Below are 24504 nucleotides of genomic sequence, written 5' to 3'. Positions count from 1 at the left end.
GTGGGTCAGATTGGGGATTAAAAAGTTTTAGAGATTTGTATAATTGAGGCAAGTTTGCTCCATTTGAAAAATTAATAGTTAAATTTAATCTTAGATATTTACAGATCAGGCATTTTGTTCACTCCAAACTTCCTAATTTTCCCTAACTTCCCGATATCAATATTCTTGATTTACTTTTTGACAAAGTTTCACCATGGTAGATTGATAGCAAACATCCATGATAAACCGATGATTTAAAAGTTGGTTCAGGGACTCCAGTCAGGAATGAATGGGAAAGAGATCAATTTCAAATAAAGATTATGATACTACACTTGACCTGACTAATAATATCTCATTTTGTGCATGACATTGTTTATTGCAATTCAAAGTGGTATCTAGAATACATTTGTCTAAAGTTAAACTACTGATTTCATTTTTATTCTGACATTGATCTCTTATGTGACAAATGTAGATTTTGAGTCATCTTGATCTATATGTTTTGGGATTGTCCAAAACCGAATGATTTTTGACAACAATTTTTTCAAATGCTATCAGATTCACAGGATTAAATTGGATCCTTGGCCCTGTAATGCTTTGTTTGGTTATTCTCAGTGGGAAAATATTTCCTTGAATCTAATTCACAAAAAAGTGATAGCCAGATGAGCAATTTTGATGACCACCTACTCAAATGCAATGTATATAGGATTTGATGTCCTGTTTGAATTTGGAGAAAATTAGATTTAAAGAAATTATGATTGAACTTGACAAGATAGGGCTTGTTTATGGATTATTATTAGAACTTAATTACATCGGCTTGAGTACTCTGGAGGCTACTTGCCAGCTGTCCGGAGGCTGAACTCGATTCCTTGATAACTATGTTTAGTGGGAGGGGTAGGATTAGTATGGGGGGAGCTTTTTCCCCTTTTTTGTTTATTTTTTTGTTACAATTAGTAGACATAACTTTTTAATTTATCAGTAAAACATTTCCATAATAGAATATGAACCAAAGTTTTCTCAATGAATTTCTATTGTATAAAAGATGTAAATTGTTTATGATTCAAGTTCTGTATTTTATTGTATTAAGATCTATTATTATTGTTTGTTCTCTATTACATGTAATATTCCTCTCTTTCAATAAAATTAAAGAAAAGTCAAGTTAAGCAGGCATATGGTCTGCTTGGTTTCTTTTATTGCACAGGAGATTCAGTATTACAGGAAATCATGTTTCAGCTCTCTAAAATTGCCTTAATAGGTTAACATCCACATCAATTAACCACTGGGTTAATGGAGGATAATGATCCAAGAAGCCAATGAGCATCATGAATTGCCGACAATGTACAACACATTGGGTTGGATAGATAATTTTAATTTAATGTTTTTGAGATATTATAATTATTGATGATCTATTTTTTATTGGATTTTTTGTGCATACAGATGAATTATATAATTGTCAATTCTGTATTTATGCTGGCATGCTAAACTCAATAAAATATTTTTAAAAAACAACAACACATACAACTGTTATGTCAAGCACAAGCTTTCATTTCTGACAGAGTCTATTGATCCTTCATCAGAATGTTCAGCATCTCAGAACTCTAGATGATTTGGACAAAGTCATCCTCCTCTGAGGGTCTTCAAGAAGTGCTAACTTCAATTACCTAGGTCTTGTGCAATTCCCTAACTAAAGCTCACTTTCCCAGATACTGTAAAATCTACCACCAACAAATCTTTGGCCGGAGCTTTCTTTGAACAGCTTTTGTTGTTGTCTCCCAAAATGCCTCAGGACATTGCATTAAAGGAACCGCATATGCAAAATGTGACATTTCACAGGATATTTTTAATAAACCTTTCTTGGCAAATGTTATTCATGCTTTATTTATTGTGTTTACCCAGAAACCACAGGACATAATAATGAGCAACAAATTTTAAATAGTTTGTATAAAATTAAGCTTGATATTCAGGTCTATAAATACATTTGGATTGCATTTACTGATTGAGTGTGAATGTTGTTTTGTTAAATCAGACTGAATGAATCACTTAGGCCATTTACCAGCCATTAGTAAATACCAGGACATAACAGGTGATACCTGTGGGCTGGGGATCAACCAAAGAATAAATGCTGAGTGCTAGTCTCAATAAGTTTTTTGGGAAAAGAAAAGCACTTTAGTGTCATGTCCATACATTCCCATCATTTTCATTGTTACATACTCTACTTACACATAGCCACCACTGTGGCGCTTTGTGGTTATTTCTCACTCTTCTCTCTCCTCTCCCCCCCACCCCCCCCACCACCCCTACTGTTTTTTGTGCTGGGGTCTCAAAGTGTCAAGTGTTTTACAGCATGGAAACTACCCCAACAACCCAACTTGTCTATGTGGATAAAGCAGTCCACCTAAATTAGCCCCATTTGCCTACATTTGGGGCAAATCCTTCTAAATCTTTTCTATACATATGCCTGTTTAAATAATTTTTAAGCATTTCTTTCAATTTAATACATTTTAACTGCATCTGTTTTAACTTCAACAGTTTAAAATTAGCATCAAATGGAAAAAATATAATTGCAGGACAGCAGCAATGCAGCCATAACTAAACTTCTCTAAACTCCAATGAGTGACTTGTTTTATTGAGGTACTGCTTAATACAAAATTTTTTTTTTTAAAAATCAAATTTTTTAAGGTCTATGAAAAGCCATGAGTGCAAATTACTAATTGTTGTCAGCCAAGAAATACAGAATACCCTATTGTTTCACCCATAGATTATTTATCTTCATTAACATGTATGAAAAATAAATGTTGGTCAGTTGGAAAGTGGAATCAAAATGCTAGTTTCGAAGAACTGCTGGTAGATTTTAAGTTAGCAGAACTTTACAGACTTTAATTTGCGCAATAGATATGCAAATGGCAGGACCAATTTCTAAATTTTTGAATACAACAGGTTCTGTGCTCTTAACTTTTGGTCAATACAATTTGTTCAAATTAACCCAGTAAGCACTTTGAAGGAATGCAGGAACTATTCTGACACACTGATTTGAAATATTGGCTGCAGCAACTTGTCAAAATACCACAACATGTCTTCTGCACTCCTTTTTCTTGCTTTTTCTTGTTTTTAAAAAATGTCTTCTGTATTCTCAATCCAATCTTAACTGTTCCTTGTCAATTATAATGATTTCAAAACAGTTGCAAGCCTGAAGCTTGTAGAAAACATACAACTTGGAAGATTAGTAGATGGCAGGAAGGAAAGCAATTCCCTTGCTTCTCCTTTCCCAGAGAATTATAAAACAAGTCAAGCACAAACTAGTTCTTCCTTGTTTTTCTGAATCCTGACTCTCCAATGCATTCAGGATTGAAGTGTGGAGGGTGGAGTTTTATTTTACAAATTTAAACTGAATCACACCAACTGTTCAAGAAAATTAAAATTTCCCAATCAGAGCCAGCGAAAGATGTAATTAAAAAAAACCTATTTTTAAATTTAGACATATAGCATGGTAATCCACCATTACAGTCCACGAGCCTGTGCTGCCCATATACACCAATTCACCTTCCAAGCTTTTGAAGGATGGGAGGAAACTGAAGCAGGCTGAAGGAACCCACACAGACACGGGGAGAAAGAACAAACTCTTTACAGACAGCACCAGACGCTGAAAGAGCATTGCGCTAACTGCTAAGCTGATCAGGTCTCACATTGATCTTATCAACAAGCATGGAAATAGAACTGAAAGAAGGTGCTCTCAACACTGAGACACATCTTAAGTTGTTCTTCTAATACTTATTGGTGGATCAATAATCAAGATGCTTTCCAAGAGTTAAATCAAACAAAATGTAATAAGATAAGACATGCCATAAACTTCAAATCAGTTATTTGGCTGTTAGTTACACTGTGTCACTTTATAAAATTAACTTTCACTGTTCAATGCAAGATCAAAAATAGTTTCACTTTGGTCTCTGGTTGCAAGTTTAATTTAAAATATTTCTGTGAAACAGTTGTTAAGTGGTGATGTTACTAGATTAGTGATCCTAAAAGCCAGGGATGTTTGTTTAAATTCCATTTTGACCGCTGGAGAATTTAACTTGTTAATTAAACAAATCTAGAATTTTTAAATTGTGGAAATTTATCTTAAATCAAATTCCACCTGGATCCTCATGACGAAGTTGACTTAACTGCTGTCTGCAGTCAATCATTGAGGAAATCACTCTGTTGTGGCACATCATGTCCCACACCAAGGTGGTGTGTCATTACCTTCTCAGGGAAATTAGAAATTGGTAATAAAAGCAATCATCACTTCTACACAGATGAAAAAAAAATGTTTTTCTACAGATCATGACAACTGCCAAAAGTCAATTGGCACCTTCAAATTGCACCTGGATAGCCCTCCTGGGACCCGGGTGACATAAATAAAATATTCCAAAAAAAAGTTATAAATTTCAAACTCAGCTTCCAGTAATAAATCACAAATTTTAATTATTAATTAGATACAAAATTCACTGTCGAGTCTGAGCCATTTTCCCCCGTACCCACACTCAACAGACCACAGTTATGCACAACTTTCAAGACACCAACAACAAAGGTAGGGAATACATCAGGGATTTGTCATGGCCCAACAACCAGCACCAAGGCCAAGAGTTACATTTTTCTTGTCTTTACTGGGTTGAAAAGGACCCCCCCTGCCCCTTCCTCAGTGGAATAGATGGGGAAAGCAAGGCGGCGAGATCCACAGATCCACACTATAACAATGAAATTTTCATATGGTTGCCAAATTTTTAGAAAAATATTATATCTATTCCTCAAATTATTGGCAATTTTCTCCAGGGGAAAACACAGCTTTGCATTTCTGTATTCCAGCATGCAATGCCCAAGTGGGAGTCAGATTTCCAGGTAATTGCTCTGCACTTCCTGACCACTGCCAATGTACTCACTACAAATTGGATTTGGAATTTGGACGGCTTCATCTTAAGCCTTGTGTCCAATAGGTTTCCCAATAGGAACAGCTCTGTGAGAATTCTTTACCAATGGTTTTTTCTAGGGCTTGGACTAGTTCTACCCAAAAGGGTCTCACCATGGTACATGTCCAGGCTGCGTGTACAAAGGTATCTGTCGCAATGCCACATCTGAAACATTGGTCTGAAATTTCTGATTTAGCCTTAATCAATTTTTGTGGTGTCAAATATACCTGGGAGAAAGTTATTCTGCACCATCTTATATTTTCTTTCTTTCTTTGGCTTATGGAGGGGTATGTCCACATCTGCTGCAGGCTCGTTGACAAGTCCGATGCGGGACAGGCAGGCACGGTTGCAGCGGTTGCAAGGGAAAATTGGTTGGTTGGGGTTGGGTGTTGGGTTTTTCCTCTTTTGTCATTTGTCAGTGAGGTGGGCTCTGCGGTCTTCTTCAAAGGAGGTTGCAGCCCGCTGAACTGTGAGGCGCCAAGATGCACGGTTGGAGGCGAGATCAGCCCCACTGGCGGTGGTCAATGTGGCAGGCACCAAGAGATTTCTTTAATCAGTCCTTGTACCTCTTCTTTGGTGCACCTCTGTCTTGGTGGCCAGTGGAGAGCTCGCTATATAACACGATCTTGGGAAGGCGATGGTCCTCCATTCTGGAGACGTGACCCACCCAGCACAGTTGGGTCTTCAGCAGCGTGGATTACTATGCGTTAATAATCACAGTCACACTTCTCTGACACAGATCTGTTCAGTTCTGCTCATCAACTGTTGTTCCCATGTCCAACTCCCATCTTTGCCTTGATTTGTGAAGGCCCAGTTTAGGGACCTCCACGGCCAGGTGACTTTACTGGGTCTTGTGTGCCTCCTGCACCTTTCAAACAGCAGCCTAACCTTCTTGTTAATTGCCAACCTGGCGGTTTAAGGGGGATCCTGGCCCGATGGTGAGGTGGTGAGTGATGTGTTCTTTCTGTTTAAAGTTTCAGAGTAACCAGGTGAGCCATTTCCCCTGTTCAAATAGGCAGAGGAGGACACCTGGGTAAGTTTTAGTGAGTTCCCTGACCACCTCAGAGGTAGATTGCCTGGTTCAGCCCTTTCAAAATTGCCCTGTACCTGGGTCTTCAACCTAGTGAAATGACTGGTTAACCAGGCAATTTGAAAGGGCTGAGTAAGATGAAAATCAAATACTTAAATCATAAAGCAGCAAGAAATTTTATAAACATTAATCTGTGCTTGAAATCAGGTTCTAAATTCCCCATTTAATTTACCGTACTACTGCTGAATTGTTATTTGTTCATGCAAATGTGTAAAACAACAAATTATTGAACCACATTTCCAGTCAGAACTCCTGAATCACTACAAGACCAAGCATCAACATCGTTAGCACCCTGTATTATAATCAACTTTGATCTCAAACACTTCCTCATTAATTGCTATTCTGTTAGGAAATCAACCAACCTCAAAGAATGGAATTGTGTATTACAGCTGGAAACAATTGGCTATTATCTTCAAAGATAAAAAAAATCTCACTTTTTTGTTTTACACTGCAAAAGATAGGAACAAGACACTTCCATAGGGGAAAAATAATATTTACAAGATTTCAAATATCACATTTAAAGTGAAATGACTGATAGTTTACGAGATGGTGGACAATGTCACTTCAAGGCAATTTTGTTGTTCGAGAGCAAGTAACTAAATCAGGTCAAAACATGAAATCAAAACAATTTTCACTGGGACACTGATAAAATCTAAAGGCTTTAACCGAGACTGGAAATATAACAATCCATACGTTAGCTCAAAGCAACAAGTTGCATCTGAACATGGAAATTTGAAAAAGTCACTTCGCTGGACAGTCCACCAACCAAACAAGCATCAAACTACATCACATAACCCTGAAACAATAGTTCAAATGAGTTCAATTCATATTTTAACCAAGGGGTGGCACAGTTGGTGTGGTGATCTGCACAATACATTTCCAGCCCCAGCAATCTGGACCAGACCAGGTTTCGAATCTGGTGCTGTCTGGAAGGAGTTTATACATTCTCCCCAAGTCTGTGTGGGTTTTCTCTGGGGGTTCCAGTTTCCTCCCACAGATCAAAATGTACTGCGAGCGTAGGTTAATTGGGTGTAAATTGGACGGCCCAGACTCGTGGGACGAAATGGGCTGTTACCATGCTGTATGTCTAAATTAAAAAAAAAATTTAAAGTGTTTAAACCACAATCTCAACCTTTTTAAAAAAAATAAACCCTATCCAACTAGTACATCATTTATCAATACTACTGAACCATTGATTGGTTCTTAAAAAAATTAGCAGCCCTATGAATTTTTTTTTGAAAATGCAGCAGTTATCTTCAGCTTTCACAAATTATTCTTCAACAATCTTATGACCGCAGAAGAGTCTGAGCTGAGTAATGTGAATTCAGAATTTAAAATACACGACTATACCTTGATTAATTTCTGTCTACTGTTTCCCGAGTTTTTTTATTCAACTCAGCTTCTCCCAATTTAGTTTAAATCTTGCATACACCTTGCATTAATTTTTTTTTATTTCCGAGAAGGTAATGAAGTGAAACATGAAGTGGCTTTCAAGGAAAAAAAAAGTTGACTGCAAATTCTTTGGCATTTAAACACAATGCCACATTTAATTATCAAGAATGATACAAAACAGCAAAATCAATAAGTATTTCAATATTTTCAGATCAGAACCCAATGTCAGCACATCGGCTATAATCGAGAAATAACAGTAAAACTACAGTTTCCAACATCAAATTTCTTACGTATTTGTATTATTTTATTAAATAATCAACAATAATCAGCAATACAGATCAAAGAACCTGCAATGCGTCGTCTTTTGCAGGTTTAAAAGAATAATCAATATGAATACCATCCTTTATGCAATGTTTCATAGAAGTCTAGATGGCTTGGCATTAGTCTTAGAAAATTGACTGAATAATACATAAGTAGCCACTTTTAGTCATTGCAACTGTAATCAATAGAATAAAATAAAATCCAATAGTGGAGGGAGATCAAAGGCTTGTCTTGACTATTTAAAATTATTCTGGAACAAAAAAAGCCCCACCAATGCAGTATTGTGCACCTGAAAATGTTTATAAATCGTGGATTTGAACAGAGCTCCTCGAACCTACAATTTCCACTGGAATGAGTGAATAAATGCAGGTGTGGGAGGGCAGGCATCTTTCAAGTGGGCACGAAACCCACCAGAAGGAAGGGAACAAGATGCCTTTCACTCCCAAACATTTCAGTGCAACATGCAATGCCACTGCAGTCTAAAGTAACGTCATTTGGCTCTCGAGATAAACAAAGCCTTGCCCTTTGCTGAACTGAACCCAAATCTTGTGGATTATTTAACCATCAGAGCATTGCACAAGTTTTAAAAGAATACACATGATGCCAGAAGAGAAAAATGCAATATTTCAATTTAAAAAGGAGCCACCATGCAAGCTCTTTTTTAACCCCCCCAGCCTGATGACAAGTGCTGGGAGATGGGAGGAGAGAGAATGGAATTTAAGCGAAATCTGTGAGCTGCCACTTGCCCCCCTGCTGATGGGGAGGGTGGAGGGAGGTGGCCCAGATGAAGCAGGCATTCCTGCCACGACACATTTCCCCGCACACACAATAAGAGAGATAAACATCCTTCCCTCCTCAGCATCCACAGCACAGGGAACATGGCCGGAGCGGAGCAAACAGCGAATCCCGGACGGGTTCCCACACAGGGGGCGGAGGGGGCGGAGGGGGCTTCTCCTCACCTTTGCCGACCGCCGCAACGCTCAGCACCAGGCAAGCCAGCGAGGCGACCAGTTTGCACCCGACCGCCTTCATACTCCCCCCGCTTCCCGCCGCCGCCGCTCCCCTCGCCTGGATGCTGGAAATAAAATGGCGGCCGGAGCCCTCCCGCTGGATCGCCGGCGCTCCGCAGCCTGGCTGACGTCACCGTCCGCGGCGGAGAGGTGGCCGACGTCAGTCCCGGCGCACCCCCCCCGTCACGTGACAGTTAAAGGGACCGGTCCCTGGCTGCGGAGAAAAATTACATTTATGTAGTGCCACTCACCACCTCCAAACATGCATCCTTGTAATGTCGATTGGTGAACATGGCACGGAGTTTTCTTAAAAGATTGATCTGTCTTGGTAGATTGTGATCATTTTAATGTATACAATGCAGTGGTTCTCAACCTTTTTCATACCACCTTGGGTCATCCCTGACTGACCACAGAGCATCTGTGGCATAAGATGTGTCCTGGTGATGCTGAATCAAGTGAGCATTTCGATGCATCGCCTATGCATGCAGATCATAAACTTGCACATTCAAAAACGAAAAGCAGACAGTGAATAAATCGAAAAGCAGAAAATGTTGGAAATTTGCAGCACTTCCATCAAGCGAGAGATGCTCCAAATCACTGACTCTATGAGAACAGCTTCAGGATGATGACAGAGACTCATCAACCTGAAATGTCGCCTCTGCTTTGCCATCCTCAAATGCTTTCAGACCTGCTGAATATTTCCAGCATTTTCTGTTTGCATTATCAAGTCGAGTCTATTGTCATCTGATTGTACAAGAACAACCCAATGAAATCGTGTTCCAGAAACAGACATGTATACTTGTGGACAAGTAAAAAAATTAGAGATTTCAAGGACCACCTAGGCCAAATCTAAGTGATTCAGGACTTCCAGACGACAGGTTACAAAATGTTAATGTATAATAAGATAAAATGCTTTATTTTGTATTTTTTCTTTTTCTTGCATTATTTTTATTTAGTTTGTAAGGTGGTTTATATAAATGTTTGCACTGTGACGCTGCAGAAAACAACGCATTTTATGACATGTTCATGACGATTCATTATGGTTCTGAATATAAAAATTGGAATGGGATTTAAAATTTAAGCTTCTATCCTACATAATAGAACAAGAGTTAACCTCCAATAAGATGCTTTCTTTGATTTCAGCGATTTTAACCTTAAATTTGGCCACCTGCTTCTTCTTGTTTTGAATGGTGATCCCTGAATCTTTAATCAACATAAAGGTTCTAAGTTTGATCTCTGACCTTCATCAATGATCAATGGGGAAGGTAATGCAGCCCCTCCGTGTTTCTGAGGAAGGGCAACAAGAAGTCAGCGTTTCTGCTTTTGCTCTGACTAACAGGGTTAGGACTGACTCATTGTTCCACTCACAGCTGAATAACCCAATGACTGAGGATGAATAAAGAATTAGTTACCAAGATTATTTACATGTAATTTCATGACTTTATCAGTGATCTAATTAGGGATTGGCAGTTCACACCTTATAAATCAGAGATCACAATGGAAAAGTCGATTCAAAAAATGTAAAGTAAAAAATAAGTAAAATGAATAATGAAAATAAATATGTCCTTAATTAATGCAACTACCATCTCATTTAAATACTTCCGCAACAGTCAAGGTTAAAAACAGAAAACTGTATACAAAGAGAGAAAGAGACATTCAGCCCAATGCATACATTTGTCATCCTATCCCGAACCCTCAACCTAATATTTTAAAGGAATGTCCTCTATATCATCACAAAGGTAATAAATAAATGATTCCGCTTTCTCACAACTTACCCTTCCAAGACCACATTCTGCAATCCTATTATCTTCATCCTATCCACCCCATTGAGTATAATTTCCAGATCTATTCCCAATCGTATAAATCCAAAGTTTCATTTGAAGGACCATCAGGAAAGAAGTTCTGACCTGTACCACCAGGTTCAGGAACAGCTGACCCCTCCACAACAAACTCAATCCGAGACTCATTTCAGGGGTCTTATTTTTGCAATTTATCAATTTATTTTCTCTCTGTTTTGCACAGTCAGTTTGTTTACATTTCTTTATTGTTTAAATGTGTACGTTGAGTACAGTTTTTTGTTGCACTATCAATAAGTGGTAATTCCACCTCACTTATAGGAAAAAGAATCCCTGGATTGTATGTGACTTCAAGTATATACTCCGGAGGAGTCACGCGATGGAGTAGTGGCCGGACGGTGAACTCCAGCCCTCGCCAGAAAAGTCGGGAAAAACAAGAGAAAACACAAAGGCACAGAAATAAAAGTTACAGAAAAGTGAGTATAAAGGTGGAAAGAAGATGGCGACAAAAAAAGAAAAGTCGAAAGCAACGGTAAGAAGAGAGGAAGAGAAGACAAAGGAGGGAAAAGGTGAAGGCCTTACCTGTCCGAAGAGGCCCGCTGCGGAGAGAGAAACCCGCTCCCTCAGGTCGGTAAATAATGGACTACAAAAATGGCTCGCAGAGCCGAACAAAAGTGCGCAACCGCGCATGCGCGAAACTTCGCGCATGCGCGATGCGAATGAAAAAAAACACACCGACGGGAGGGGGGACCAGCTGGGGAGTCGATCTCCACAGCCGGCAACGACAGCTGCAGAACACCTGCAGCAAGAAGAGACCACAGAAGACAATAGAAACAAGATAGAAGAGGAGGAAAGGGCACCAAAGAAACAACAGATGGTCAACCCAGAGGAAGAAGAAGAGGAAGAGTATGGTGAAATAGAAGAAGAAAAGAGAGGCAAGGTAAAGGATATACTTGCTCTTATTAGAGGATACATGGAATCATTTAAAGAATGGCAAACACAGGAATTTAAGGATTTAAGAAAAAGAATAAACAACACAGAGGAGAAAATAATTAAAATGGAGATGACCTTAACAGAAATGGGAAAAAAAATGGACAAGATGGAAGAGCGGGCAGTAGCAGCAGAAATGGAGGTAGAAGACTTAAAAAAGAAATTGGAGAAATCTAATAAAAAAACTAAAGAGACACAAGAACTACTAGCTCAAAAAATAGATACAATGGAAAACCATAACAGAAGAAATAACATAAAGATAGTGGGCCTTAAGGAAGATGAAGAAGGCAAGAATATGAGGGAGTTTATAAAAGAGTGGATCCCTAAGACCCTAGGATGTCCAGAACTACAGCATGAAATGGAAATAGAAAGGGCACATAGAGTATTGGCCTCTAAACCACAACCACAACAAAAACCAAGATCTATTGTAGTAAAATTCCTAAGATATACTACAAGAGAAAAGGTACTGGAGAAGACAATGGAAAAAGTAAGAGAGGGCAACAAACCACTGGAGTATAAAGGGCAAAAAATCTTCATTTATCCAGATATAAGTTTTGAACTCCTAAAGAAGAGAAAAGAGTTCAATACAGCAAAGGCGATTTTATGGAAGAAAGGGTATAAATTTATACTAAAGCATCCAGCGGTATTGAAAATATTTATTCCAGGACAACAAAACAGACTATTCGCGGATCCAGAAGAAGCACGAAAATTTGCAGAACAATTACAAAAATAGACTGAGGGATGAAGACGGGTAATGAGAGTTAAAATGATCACGACTGATATGTATGTGGGTAAAGACAAAAATAGACTGAGGGATGAAGACGGGTAATGAGAGTAAAAATGATCACGATTGATATGTATGCAGGTAAAGAGGTATAAGAGTGAATAGAGACAATGAGCATACATGAATGTATCTGTACTTAGAGGAAAATATGGATAGTATAGACAAGAATTAATAAGGGAAGGTAATGGAATAGAGAGAATAAGGAGGGAATTAAAAGAGGGACCTTTGTGACATATGAAAAGTGAAATCTTTTCTGGGGGAGGCGGGGTGGGGGGAAATAGCGGTCACTGCAAAATCAGTTGACGCTTGCGAGTGGATTCGCAAATCCAAATGGAGAGGGGAGATGTGGTTGTCCGACAAGGGATAAAGGACAACTCAGGAGGTGAAGGGGAGATTGGGGATAAATAAGATAGAAATAGGAGAATAAGGAAATTGTTAGATGTTGTAGGAATGTTGTCTTATAAAGAGTTGAAAATAAGAAAACAGAAATGGAAAAGGAGGAAAGGTAATGATGGAAAAACGGAAAGAGAAGATAAACAAAATATAAAAGGGCTACGCTGAACTATATGTCTTTAAATATTAATGGAATACATAACCAAATTAAAAGGAAGAAACTACCAAATTTAAATGAATAAATGTATTCCATTAGAAAAAATAACATATTGGTTAAGAAATAACATTGAAATATTCGAACAAGTATAGGAGCCTTACATTAAATACAATAGCGAAAACCTACCGGGGACAAACATTACCTAAGTTGATGGAAGGAGAAGGAAAGAAAAGAATGGACTCAGTAGAATTTTTGGTGTAATTTTGTTGAATGACAACATTGTCTGACTGGCTTAATGCAACCTAGATTGTATACCTAAAATGGATGAGAGGGGGGGGGGTGGGGGGAGAAAAAGTCACTGTATATGTGTGAAAAGAAATAGTGTATATCATGGCTAATGTGATTTATGGTGTGAAAAATAAAAAAATTAAAAAAAAAAAAAAAAAAAGTATATACTCCGACAATAAAGCTGAAATCTGAATCTGTAATTTGTAATGAGCAAAGCTACTTTTTTTCTCCTGTTTAACCTGTTTAATAAATCTTCTTCATCTCCAGTTTCACCTCAAGATTATCACTTTAAATCTAGCACCTTTTTAAGATTAAGATTAAGATCTCAATCCAAGTAAACCATCCAGTTTCAAACTACAAGAACATAAGAAATAGGAACAGGAGTCGGCCATCTGGCCCATCAAGACTGCTCTGCCATTCAATAAGATCATGGCTGATCTGATCATTGACTCAACTCCACTGACCTGCCTTTTCCCCATATCCCTTAATTCCTTTTTTATGTAAAAATCTATCGAGTTGAATCTTAAATATGTTTAATGAAGTCGCCTCAACTGCTTCCCTGGGCAGAGAATTCCAAAGATTCACTTCTCTCTGGGAAAAAAATTTTCCTCATCTCCGTGTTAAATCTACTCCCCTGGATTCCAGTGGCCTGGAAATTCAGATACACTCATCAGTTCAAGCCTGTTGCCGCAATTAAATGGTTTTTGCAATTCTTGTAAAATCGAACTGCAGAAATTATATTAAATTTGCATAGATCCTGGAATTCTGCCAGTATTACCTTAATTAACTCATTGATTCACTTATAACTCTAGTGTTCCTTTGAGATCAGGTGCAGGATATTTAAATTTATTAAAAAAGGATTATAGTAATTTTCTTGGCAGTTTTTTGTGCCTCCCTTTTAGTGCCCTATATTTTCAGTTTTTTTAAATACATGCTCAATCTGACATGTGAGATGAGATTTGTACATTTGCCAATTTTCTATTCATTTTATTCTGTAACAATACTTGAGAAACAACCAAAGATCTTTAAATACATGAGGTTTCAACTCACACTCTGACATAGCAGTGAAATATCACATTAATGTTGTTTCATTTAATTCCTGTACAACTTTGTTCTTTTCAGTAAAAGAAAAACCAGAGGGTTCATTTTGATACCAATAATGTGATTATTATCTTACTCCATGTATTTGAGATATCATCTAATGATAATGAACAATGGTTAATATTTGGAACTGTTATCTTATTCGAACTGTGCTAAATCATTCTTGTTCTTTTTATGTTCATTTCACAGTTGTTCCACTAATATTAGCATAATTACTGTAGACAAATGAAAATTATTATTCCAAAAAAGTAAGGGTGTTATTTTCCTCTCACTGTTTTAATGCCCAGACAGTTAACTGCTAAAAGCATCTCATGGCTGATAAAGCATCTCAGTATTCAATTAGATTCATTTTTCCTTTTCTTTCTGGTTTTCTGAAAGGATGCAGGTGTCATTGGCAAGACCACCATTCACTGTTGTAATTAACTAACAGAGAGAAGGTGGTGGAGAGTTCCCTACTTGAATGTATGGTCCATGTGATACAGGTTGCTACTTGTGGGGGGTTTGTCCCAGTGACTAATGAGAGCAGTCTGGCATGGATGATCATGGGCACAAATTACATTCAGAATCAGACTTTATTGTTATGAACATATTATGAAATTCATTGTTTTGCGACAGCATCAGGTGCAAATATTGCCATAAATTACATTTAAAAAATAAATAAATTAGATGATAAAGTGAGGCAGTGTCTGTGGTTCACTGTCCATTCAGAAATCTGATGGCAGCGGGGAAGAATCTGTCCTTGTGCTGCTGGGTGTTCATCTTCAGGCTCCTACACCTCCTTCCTGATCGTAGCAATGTGACGAGGGCATGGCCTGGGTGGTGGGAGTCCTTGAGGATAGAGAGTGCTTTCTTAGGACATCACCTCTTGTCGGTGTCCTTGATGGAGTGGTCTGTTTGCCTGTGATGATGTTGGCCAAGTTCACAACTTTCTGTCGTCTTTTCCTGTCCTGTGCAGCAATGAAAGGTTGAAAATGCCTGTGAACACTTCAGCTAGTTGGTTGGCACAGTGACCTGACAGGTACATCATCAGTGCCTGATGCCTTGCGAGGGTTCACATTCATGAAGGATGTTGTGATGTTGGCCTCAGAGACAGATATCACAGGGTCATCAGCCTCTGCAGGGATTCTCATTGGTATCGATGCAACTGAAAGGAAAGGTTCTTTCAATTCGAACTGACACTTAAGCCTCAGTCTTATTTCTAGCTTGTTTTGAAAATTTACCTAAAGTCAAAACTGATGGCCAAAAAAACATACTTCAAAAAGTTTTGTGTAATCAATTACCAAATTTGTCAAGTCATTCAAATACAATCCTTTCTCTAGTGAAACATCAAAGGTTCAGATCAAATACAATCTCAATATAAAAAGGGGTTGAAAGGAGAAATTCCTTGAGGCTTTGTCAGCTGTGTTGGAAGGGAAATTATGGAGGAGCTTGGAAATGAAATGGAGTCCTTACAGAGAGTGGGGAGGTCTTTCCAAGTGCTCTGTTAACTGCACAGCAGTAATGCAATTGTCAATTTATCAGATAAATTGATAACTGTATTCTCACATTGACAACTTCTTCTTCAACTCTACGGTCAATGCAAGTTATCTATTGTGCAAAATCATTGAGGACCCCTTCCACCCCGCACATAGCATCTGTCAGTTGCTCCCATCAAGGAAGAGATGCAGGAGTATCAGAGCCAGCATCACCAGGCTGAGGAAAAATTTTTTCCCACAGGCAATGAGAATGCTCAACAACCAAAGGAACTGCTCACACTAACCATCCAAGACTCCCATACTTAAGAAACAATATTTATTTATATTTCTAAATACCTGTCCTGCATATGCATTGTTTGTCTGTATGTGTGTTATGTCTGGTTGTGTTTTGCACCAAGGACTGAGAACGCTGTTTTGTTGGGTTGTACTTGTGCAATCAGATGCAATAAACTTGACTTGACTTCTGACTTCCAAGCTTTTATTTGTTCACAAGCAGGAACAAACAACCAGTGCTGGAGATAATCCTTACCTGGCCTTGGCATCTGTTCCACAGGGAGGGGAGGAACACCAATGTTGCTTCAAGCTCTGAACATGCATGTTGTAACAGAACTGTTCCACAAACATCAGTTTTACCCAATATGCATCAACTGATTGTGCACAGACTTGCTGAGTTAATGAAGAATGAAAAGAAGGATTAGTTATCCAGTGAGGGATGTACTGCAGTGTTAGCACCCCTTTGTGTGCCTGGAAATAAGATTATTATTTTGTCAAAATTCTGTCTGAAAGAGAAATATAAATGCTACTTTTTTAATTATATTGTGCCATTCTTTGAATTAAGCTCAATTTTTTAGTCTTTTTATTTGAAATCTCTCTTTATCTGAACTCTTGAGTTATGTTTCCACAGGCACTGAACCTTGCTGATCAAAAGCATCAGGACCTTGGATAAATGAGACCTTTAAAAATTCTGTCCCCGCACACCGTTTGAGAGTGGTGGATATCAGAGCCACTGATTATTCCCGTGAGAGTGATCCTGAAAGGATCTGAATTCGGGCCTCAATAAATTAAGTATAAACATTTAAAGCATTAAAAACACAAACAATTTGTAACATCTTAATTAGGTCTTGTCTACAAAAACTTTCCTGTTCTGGTGTTTTAGGTTTCATAAGGAAGTAGGTCCTTTTTTACATTCTACATGGTCAACCGGTACGGACTCGAAAGGCCGACATGGCCTGTTTCCGCACCGTAAATGGTTATATGGTTAAGTCTGCATTCCTTTAAGGCAGTGGTTTTCAAACTTTTTCTTTCCACTCATATACCACTTTAAGCAATTCCTTACTAATCACAGAGCATCGATGGCATTGGAGTTACTTAAGGTGGAATGTGATTGTGACTGGAAAGAAAAAGTTTGAAAACCACTGCTTTAAGAGATGAATTATTGATATTTAAAGTGTCTGAGTTGTGTGTGTACACTGAATGCTAACAACATGTATGCAGCAGGTTTTTAGGAAGGATCGAGGTGTTTTGGCTTTCATTACTGCAGGCCAAAGAGTCTACAAGAAGTCTTATCCTTATACTGAGCTTTGATAAGACAGTATTGAATCTAATAAAGGACTTACACATTTCAGACGAGTACAGGAAGAGGTTTTGAGTAGGCGAAGTCTATTCTTTAGAGATTGTAAAAGTGACCTCACTGAAATGTACAAAATTCTTGGAGCACTCGTGAGCATGTTTCTGCTGGTTGAGGAGTCAAGATTATGAGTTACAGTTTCAAAATAAGACAGCATTTATTGGAGACTGAAATCAAGTCTGAGCTTGAAGGGCGATACACCTCTTAAAATCTCTATCCAGACGACTTGGTCATTTGGAGGTGAGATCAATAGGTTTTTGGATATCGGAACAATCAAGGGATATGGAAAGAGTTGTGTGTGTACACTGAATGCTAACAACGTGTAAGCAGCAGGTACTTAGGAAGGGGTAGTCACCCAGACTCGGGTGACTGCCTACATTCTGCTTATACCTTGATGAAGGGCTCAAGCAGGAAACGCTGATTATGTATCTTTGTCTTTGTCTGATCCCAGTTTCTTCTCTGCTCCATCAGATTCCTGAATAATCAGTGAACCTCCCTTTTCGTGCCCTATATTTTTTATTTATTGTTGTAAAAGTGGTTTATATGAATGTTTGCACAATTACGCTGCTGCAAAGCACTGGATTTCGTGACTAGTTCATGACCATAAATCATGATTCTGCTTCAGCTGAGTTTCTCCAGCATCGTGTTTTTATTTTAACTTCATTGGCTATCTGGGAATGCGCTTCTGCTTCCAGTGGTCCATGAGTTTGTGATCAGTGGCCTGTGGGTGAAAGGGTTGAGGACCACTGCTATAAGCTGTTCCGATTGAAATACAAAACACATTTTAAGATTGCAAGCCTTACCTGATCAGATTCAAACCTGACATGTACATGCCCAGCACTCACATCTTCTGAATTTCAATAGACAGCAATCAGCAGCTCCCTTTCTCAGCCCACTGTATTGCTGATATTAGACCATGTTCCCCACGATAAGACCATAAGACATAGAAGCAGAAATAAGCTATTCGGCCCATCGAGTCTGCCCTGCCATTCAATCATGAGCTGATCCATCTCCCCACTCAGCCCCACTACCCGGCCTTCTCCCCATAACCTTTGATGTCCTGGCTAAATAAAAACCCATCAATCTTTGCCCTAAATACACCCAATAATTTGTCAACAAATTCCACAGATTTACCACCCTCTGGATGAAGAAATTCACTGTATCTTTGTTCTACGTGGACAGCCTTCAGTGCTCTTGTCCTAGAATCTTCCACCATGGGAAATAGCCTTTCTATGTCTATTCATTTCATGACTTTTAACAATCAGAAGGTTTCAATGAGATCCCCCCCCCCCCCACCCCCTCATTGTTGCAGCCTCCCAGGCTCCATTTCAAATTCGATAGCTTCAGGCAATTCAAACTCTCTTTTACTAAGAGAACTGGCCATTTCTGACGTAAGTCGGCAATCTAATATTGGAGCCATTGGTTTTCTTTTACCCAACAGCACAGCCTGACCTGCTCTGGATTTCCCATTGCTCTACATTGTGCAACCTTAACATTCCTTTCTTTGTGTTCTCTCTTTCTAACTGAACTCTTCTCACACTGTTTTTATTCATAATTTCCCTGCAACTGTCCCCAGGAACCCATTCACCAGATTAATTCTCCTGAGCAAAGCTGACTTCACCTTATCAGAGATGTCCTATCAATGCCTCTTCCTCCATCACAGCTTGAAACTGACCCATCTCCTCTCTTCCCCAGTTCTTCGACTTGAAACGTTCACTCGGTTTTCCCTTCGACAATGGTTAAAAACTATTCCTGAAAGATCCATCCAATTAGTCCAAATTCCTTGCTCTTTCCCTCAAACATGTTTAATTAGTTGTACAGATATATATCCAATTCCCAATTAATCCTGTTTCCAGCAACTTCATTCCGACCACTTTGTATTGACCAGAATCTGAGCAATCCAACAAACGTGCTGGGGAACTCAGGAGGTCACGCAGCATTCAGGCCAGACCCTTTACTTCCTATGGATGCTGCAAGACCTGCTGAGTTCCCTAGCACGTTTGTTTTGCTGCATTTGACCCCAGCATCTGCAGACTTTCTTGTTGAGCTCATTAGCTTCTGCTTTTGTATCTGAGATCGTAGCTCTGCACCAGCATACATTTACCCAGTAGTTATCAGCAATCCAAAAGAGTGATGCACATTAACAATTTTTTGTAAACGTTTGTACATTATGGCAATTGCCCACATAGGTATCTCTTGCAAGTGAAAGCATGTATTAAATTTGGAACCTCTAAGGCACTATTCTATTTCAACATAAATCACTTGTCATTAATGTCTTTGCAGCAGGCTGGCTTATAACGGGAACAATGCCAAACTGCTCTGGTGATGAATCCATTACAGAAATCTATTATTATTGGATTAAGCTCTTCAAAAATTGCATTTATTCCAAACACACGGAATATATGCTTTGCATATGTTTTTCTCATAAAGGTTGTGCTCACAGAGCCAAGCGTACAACCTTTGGCACATGTGCCTGGCACCAATTGTTTGTTGTGTCACCATAATACGAATAAGATACACTGGATAACACACAGTTATGGCTTGCTGCATTGTTACCGCCTCCAATTCTGTTCTTCAAAGGCTAATGTCACAGTCCTCTGCCAGCAAGGTCTCTCTCCTTCAGCCTACATAATCAAGCCATCATAATCACGTCATCAAAATCTTTCCCCTTACATCGCGTACTGCTCGTTTTTTTTTTTTGCCACACAATTTTATCCCTCTCTTGATGTTACTGGAAGGAAATGGTAAATTATATAACTTTTATCTTTTTTCCTTTCAAAACAAATTTGCTGCATGAATGAAATGTCAAATGAATTGTGACTTTTATTTAGTCACGTCTCAGATTGCTTTCCATCCATTTGCAAAAATGTCAGTCTAATAATGGTCAAAAACTATTCCTGAAAGGGCCATCCAAATTCCTCACTCTTTCCCTCAAACATGTTTTTTTAGATGTACAGATATATATATCCAATTCCCAATTGATCCTCTTTTGCCCAACCCTCTATTCTCATGATGATAAATGATTGTCAAAAGTTGGTTCTTGATTATTTCACTTTGTTATGGATAGTATTTCAAGTGGATGAGATATGTTCCACCCAAAATATTCACCCATAAGTTAACAACTCCATTGTAACTGGATTCTGGCTGCAGTCTGTCCAGGTTGGCAGCAGAAGGTTGAGCACCGTCACGCTGAGCACTGGCGCTCCTCAGGGCTGTGTGCTCAGCCCGCTCCTGTTCACGCTACTGACCCATAACTGCCTCGCTATATCCAGCTCCAACAGTGCCATCAAGTTTGTAAATGACACGACAGTAGCTGGTCTCATTACGACACCTATGAGTTGCACTACAGAGAAGAGGTGGAAAATCTCATGAAATGGTGTGAAAGTAACAACATGAGTCTCAACGTGGACAAGGCAAAGGAGATGATCATGGAATTCAGGAAGACCAGGGATGACCGCACACCGTGACACATTAATAGCTTGGTAGTGGAGAGAGTGAGGAGCACCAAATTACTCGGAGTCCACTTAACAAGTGACCCATCATGGACACACAACATCTCCTCACTTGTCAGGAAGGCACAACAGTGACTGCACCTCCTTAGAAGGCTGAGAGAGTCCTGGCCAACTGACCACCATCCTGTCAATTTTTTACAGGAGCTCTATTGAGAGAGTCCTGGCCAACTGAATCACAGTGTGGTGTGGTTGCTGTAGAGCATTGGATTGGAGGTCAATCCACAGGACCATAAAAGCAGAAGAGAGGATCCCTCCCCACATCAATGTGATTTTCCAGGCTTGCAGAATCAGTGGGGCACGCAGCATCTTCTGTCTATTCTCGTCAGGAAAAAGATACAAAAGTATTCGAGCCAGAACCACCAGTCTGAGGAATAGCTTCGCCCCATGGGGATTGAGACTGCCAAAATAACTCTCTGTGACTCTACTAGTTATTAATAATATTAATTTTAATATATGTACATATGTATTGTGTATATGTGTAGTTTGCAGCGCTTGACGTCCTGCTTTGCGGAAACTGCCAAAATGTTTGGCCTGGAAGTCAGCCTGAAGAAAACTGAGGTCCTCCATCAGCCAGCTCCCCACCATGACTACCAGCCCCCCCACATCTCCATCGGGCACACAAAACTCAAAACGGTCAACCAGTTTACCTATCTCGGCTGCACCATTTCATCGGATGCAAGGATCGACAACGAGATAGACATCAGACTCGCCAAGGCAAACAGCGCCTTTGGAAGACTACACAAAAGAGTCTGGAAAAACAACCAACTGAAAAACCTCACAAAGATAAGCGTATACAGAGCCGTTGTCATACCCACACTCCTGTTCGGCTCCGAATCATGGGTCCTCTACCGGCATCACCTACGGCTCCTAGAACGCTTCCACCAGCATTGTCTCCGCTCCATCCTCAACATCCATTGGAGCGCTTTCATCCCTAACGTCGAAGTACTCGAGATGGCAGAGGTCGACAGCATCGAGTCCACGCTGCTGAAGATCCAGCTGCGCTGGATGGGTCACGTCTCCAGAATGGAGGACCATCGCCTTCCCAAGATCGTGTTATATGGCGAGCTCTCCACTGGCCACCGTGACAGAGGTGCACCAAAGAAAAGGTACAAGGACTGCCTAAAGAAATCTCTTGGTGCCTGCCACATTGACCACCGCCAGTGGGCTGATAACGCCTCAAACCGTGCATCTTGGCGCCTCACAGTTTGGCGGGCAGCAACCTCCTTTGAAGAAGACCGCAGAGCCCACCTCACTGACAAAAGGCAAAGGAGGAAAAACCTAACACCCAACCCCAACCCACCAATTTTCCCCTGCAGCCGCTGCAACCGTGTCTGCCTGTCCCGCATCGGACTTGTCAGCCACAAACGAACCTGCATCTGACGTGGACTTTTACCCCCTCCATAAATCTTCGTCCGCGAAGCCAAGCCAAAGAAAAAGAAAAAAAAAATGTGTAGTTTGCATGTGTCTTATAACTGGACATGTGTTTGCACTGTACATTGACCAGAGAACGCCAATTGTACTGGTACAATCGGATGACAAATAAATGAACTTGTACTGATCATCTTCACTGGGACCAGTATGAGGAGGAAACACTCTGAAGAGAGACTTGTATTTAATAACAACTTTAAGAGACTCAAGGTGCCCGAATGTATATTTCAACCAGTTGAATCTTTGGAAGTGCAGAACCATTGAACGTTTATGACACAGATGGGAACCATTCCTGCCTGCAGTCATTGTAAAATACATCTCCAGACTAACCCAGACCTCAGCCTATTGCTCTTCAAGCACATGCCAGTGCAAGACATTCTTCATGTGATGAAATTTTCTAATGTTACCATTCAGGCAGTGAGTGCTACATAAGAAAATATTTCCCCATTTCCCCTCTAACCCTTCAATCAACTCTAGGACCTCTAGTTTTTGACCTGCTGAGGGAAAATGGCCCTCCCTATTGTCCTCTTAATTTTATACATCTTAATTAAGTTTCCCTTCATCCCCTCTGCCAGTGCAAATCTTTCTTCATAGCTGCAGCTGATGCCTTTAAACATCTCCTCTGCATCCTCTCCAGACCAATGACATCACCCCTGTAACATGACGACCGGAATTACGTGCAATACTCCAGGGGCCTGATGTGGGATATGGTTTTACAAACACCCTGTAACTGCCTAAGAAACAAAATAAACTCAGAAACCATTTTAACCTAGCTACCCTTACTAATTCACACACAAAAACTCAAAGGTCCTTCATTCCGTTCACATACAGATCAGAAGATCTGTCCTGGGGCCTCCATGTCGATGCAATCAAGAAGAAGGCTTGCCAGTGACTAGACTTTGTGAGGTGTTTGAGGGGATCCAGTATGTCACTAAAGACTCCCAAAACGTCTACCACATGTGTACCATGGAGACTATTCTGGCTGGTTGCATCACTGTCTGTCTGGTATGGAGGTGCCAACGCTCAGGTCAGGAAAAAACTCCAGAGGGTTGTTAACTCAGCCTGCAATATCACAGGCACTAGACTTCACTCCACTGAGGACAAGAGGCAGTGTCTTAAGAAAGCAGTCTCTTTCCTCAAGGATTCCCACTACCCAGGCCATGACCTCTTCACTCTGCTACCATGGGGAAAAAGGTACAGGAGCCTGGAGATGAGCACTCAGCAAGGACAGCTTTTTCCCTTCTGCCATCAGATTCTTGAATGAACCAATGAACCACAGACACTGCCTCACTTTGACTTTTTCTTCCACCAATTTTAATTTATTTTGTGTGGTGGTTTATGTAAATGTTTGCACTGTTATGCTGCCACAAAACAATGAATTTTGTGACATTCCTAATAATAAATCTTGATTCTGATTCTGACATACCCTCTTTGTCTTGCTGCACCTCTCCAAATTCACTATCTCACACTTCTCTGGATAGAACTCCAGGCCAACTGCCCAGATTATCTGAAATCTAGAGCTTTCCTCCTCATTGCCAACCTCACGCACAACTTTTGTATCATCTGCAATATTCTTGATCAGACCTTCTACAATAGGTCTAAATCAGCGGTTCTCAACCTTTCTCTTTCCACTCACATGCCACTTTTAAGTAATCCCTATGCCATCGGTGCTCTGTGATTAGTAAGGAATTGCTTAAAGTGGTATGTCAGTGGGAAGGGAAGGTTGAGAATCAATGGTCTTGACCCAATTTATTTTGCTTGAGAAAAATTGTCATTGGCCCATTTCCTTTGGAGTTATGAAACCGTGCACATAACGAGTCAATTAGGTACGATTAAAACAGTGATTTTCAAACTTTTTATTTCCACCCACAAACCACCTTAAGCAGTCCCTTACTAATCACAGAGTCCCTATGGCATAGGGATTACTTAAAGTGGATTGTGAGAGGAAAGAAAAAAGTTGAGAACCACTGGATCGATCATTTGTATCGTAAGGTCAAGGGACCTTGCGCTGAACCATTTGGAACTGGCAGAAGCCTTCCAGTGACATAACTCCCTTCAATCATGACTCATTGTTCCCTGCCACTGAGTTAGTTTAGAACCCCTTGCCCGCCACTTTGTTCATGTGCCTGCCTACATTTCACTCATACCTTGATGAAGGGCTTGAGCCCAAAACGTCAGCTATGTTTCGTTATCTTTTCCAAGGACACTGTTTGTCCTGCTG

At 39.8% G+C, this 24504-nt stretch overlaps 1 protein-coding gene across 12 annotated transcripts in view; it reads right to left on the bottom strand.

Annotated features, from left to right (window-relative positions):
* The window catches only part of clstn1 (calsyntenin 1), a 102264-nt gene that overhangs the window by 65120 nt on the left and 12640 nt on the right, over positions 1–24504 (bottom strand). The window contains exon 1 of one of the 12 annotated variants that reach the window (XM_069918443.1): positions 8682–8858. The exons of the other annotated variants lie outside the window; for them this stretch is intronic. Within the exon in view, the coding sequence (XP_069774544.1) occupies positions 8682–8754 (73 nt within the window). The 5' untranslated portion in view covers positions 8755–8858. Of the gene's footprint in view, positions 1–8681; positions 8859–24504 lie in introns of those variants that run through there. 12 annotated transcript variants of the gene reach the window in all.

This window comes from Narcine bancroftii, chromosome 2 (assembly GCF_036971445.1).
Source record: "Narcine bancroftii isolate sNarBan1 chromosome 2, sNarBan1.hap1, whole genome shotgun sequence".
Taxonomy (NCBI): Eukaryota; Metazoa; Chordata; class Chondrichthyes; order Torpediniformes; family Narcinidae; genus Narcine; species Narcine bancroftii.
This window is presented reverse-complemented; position numbering and strand designations above follow the sequence as displayed.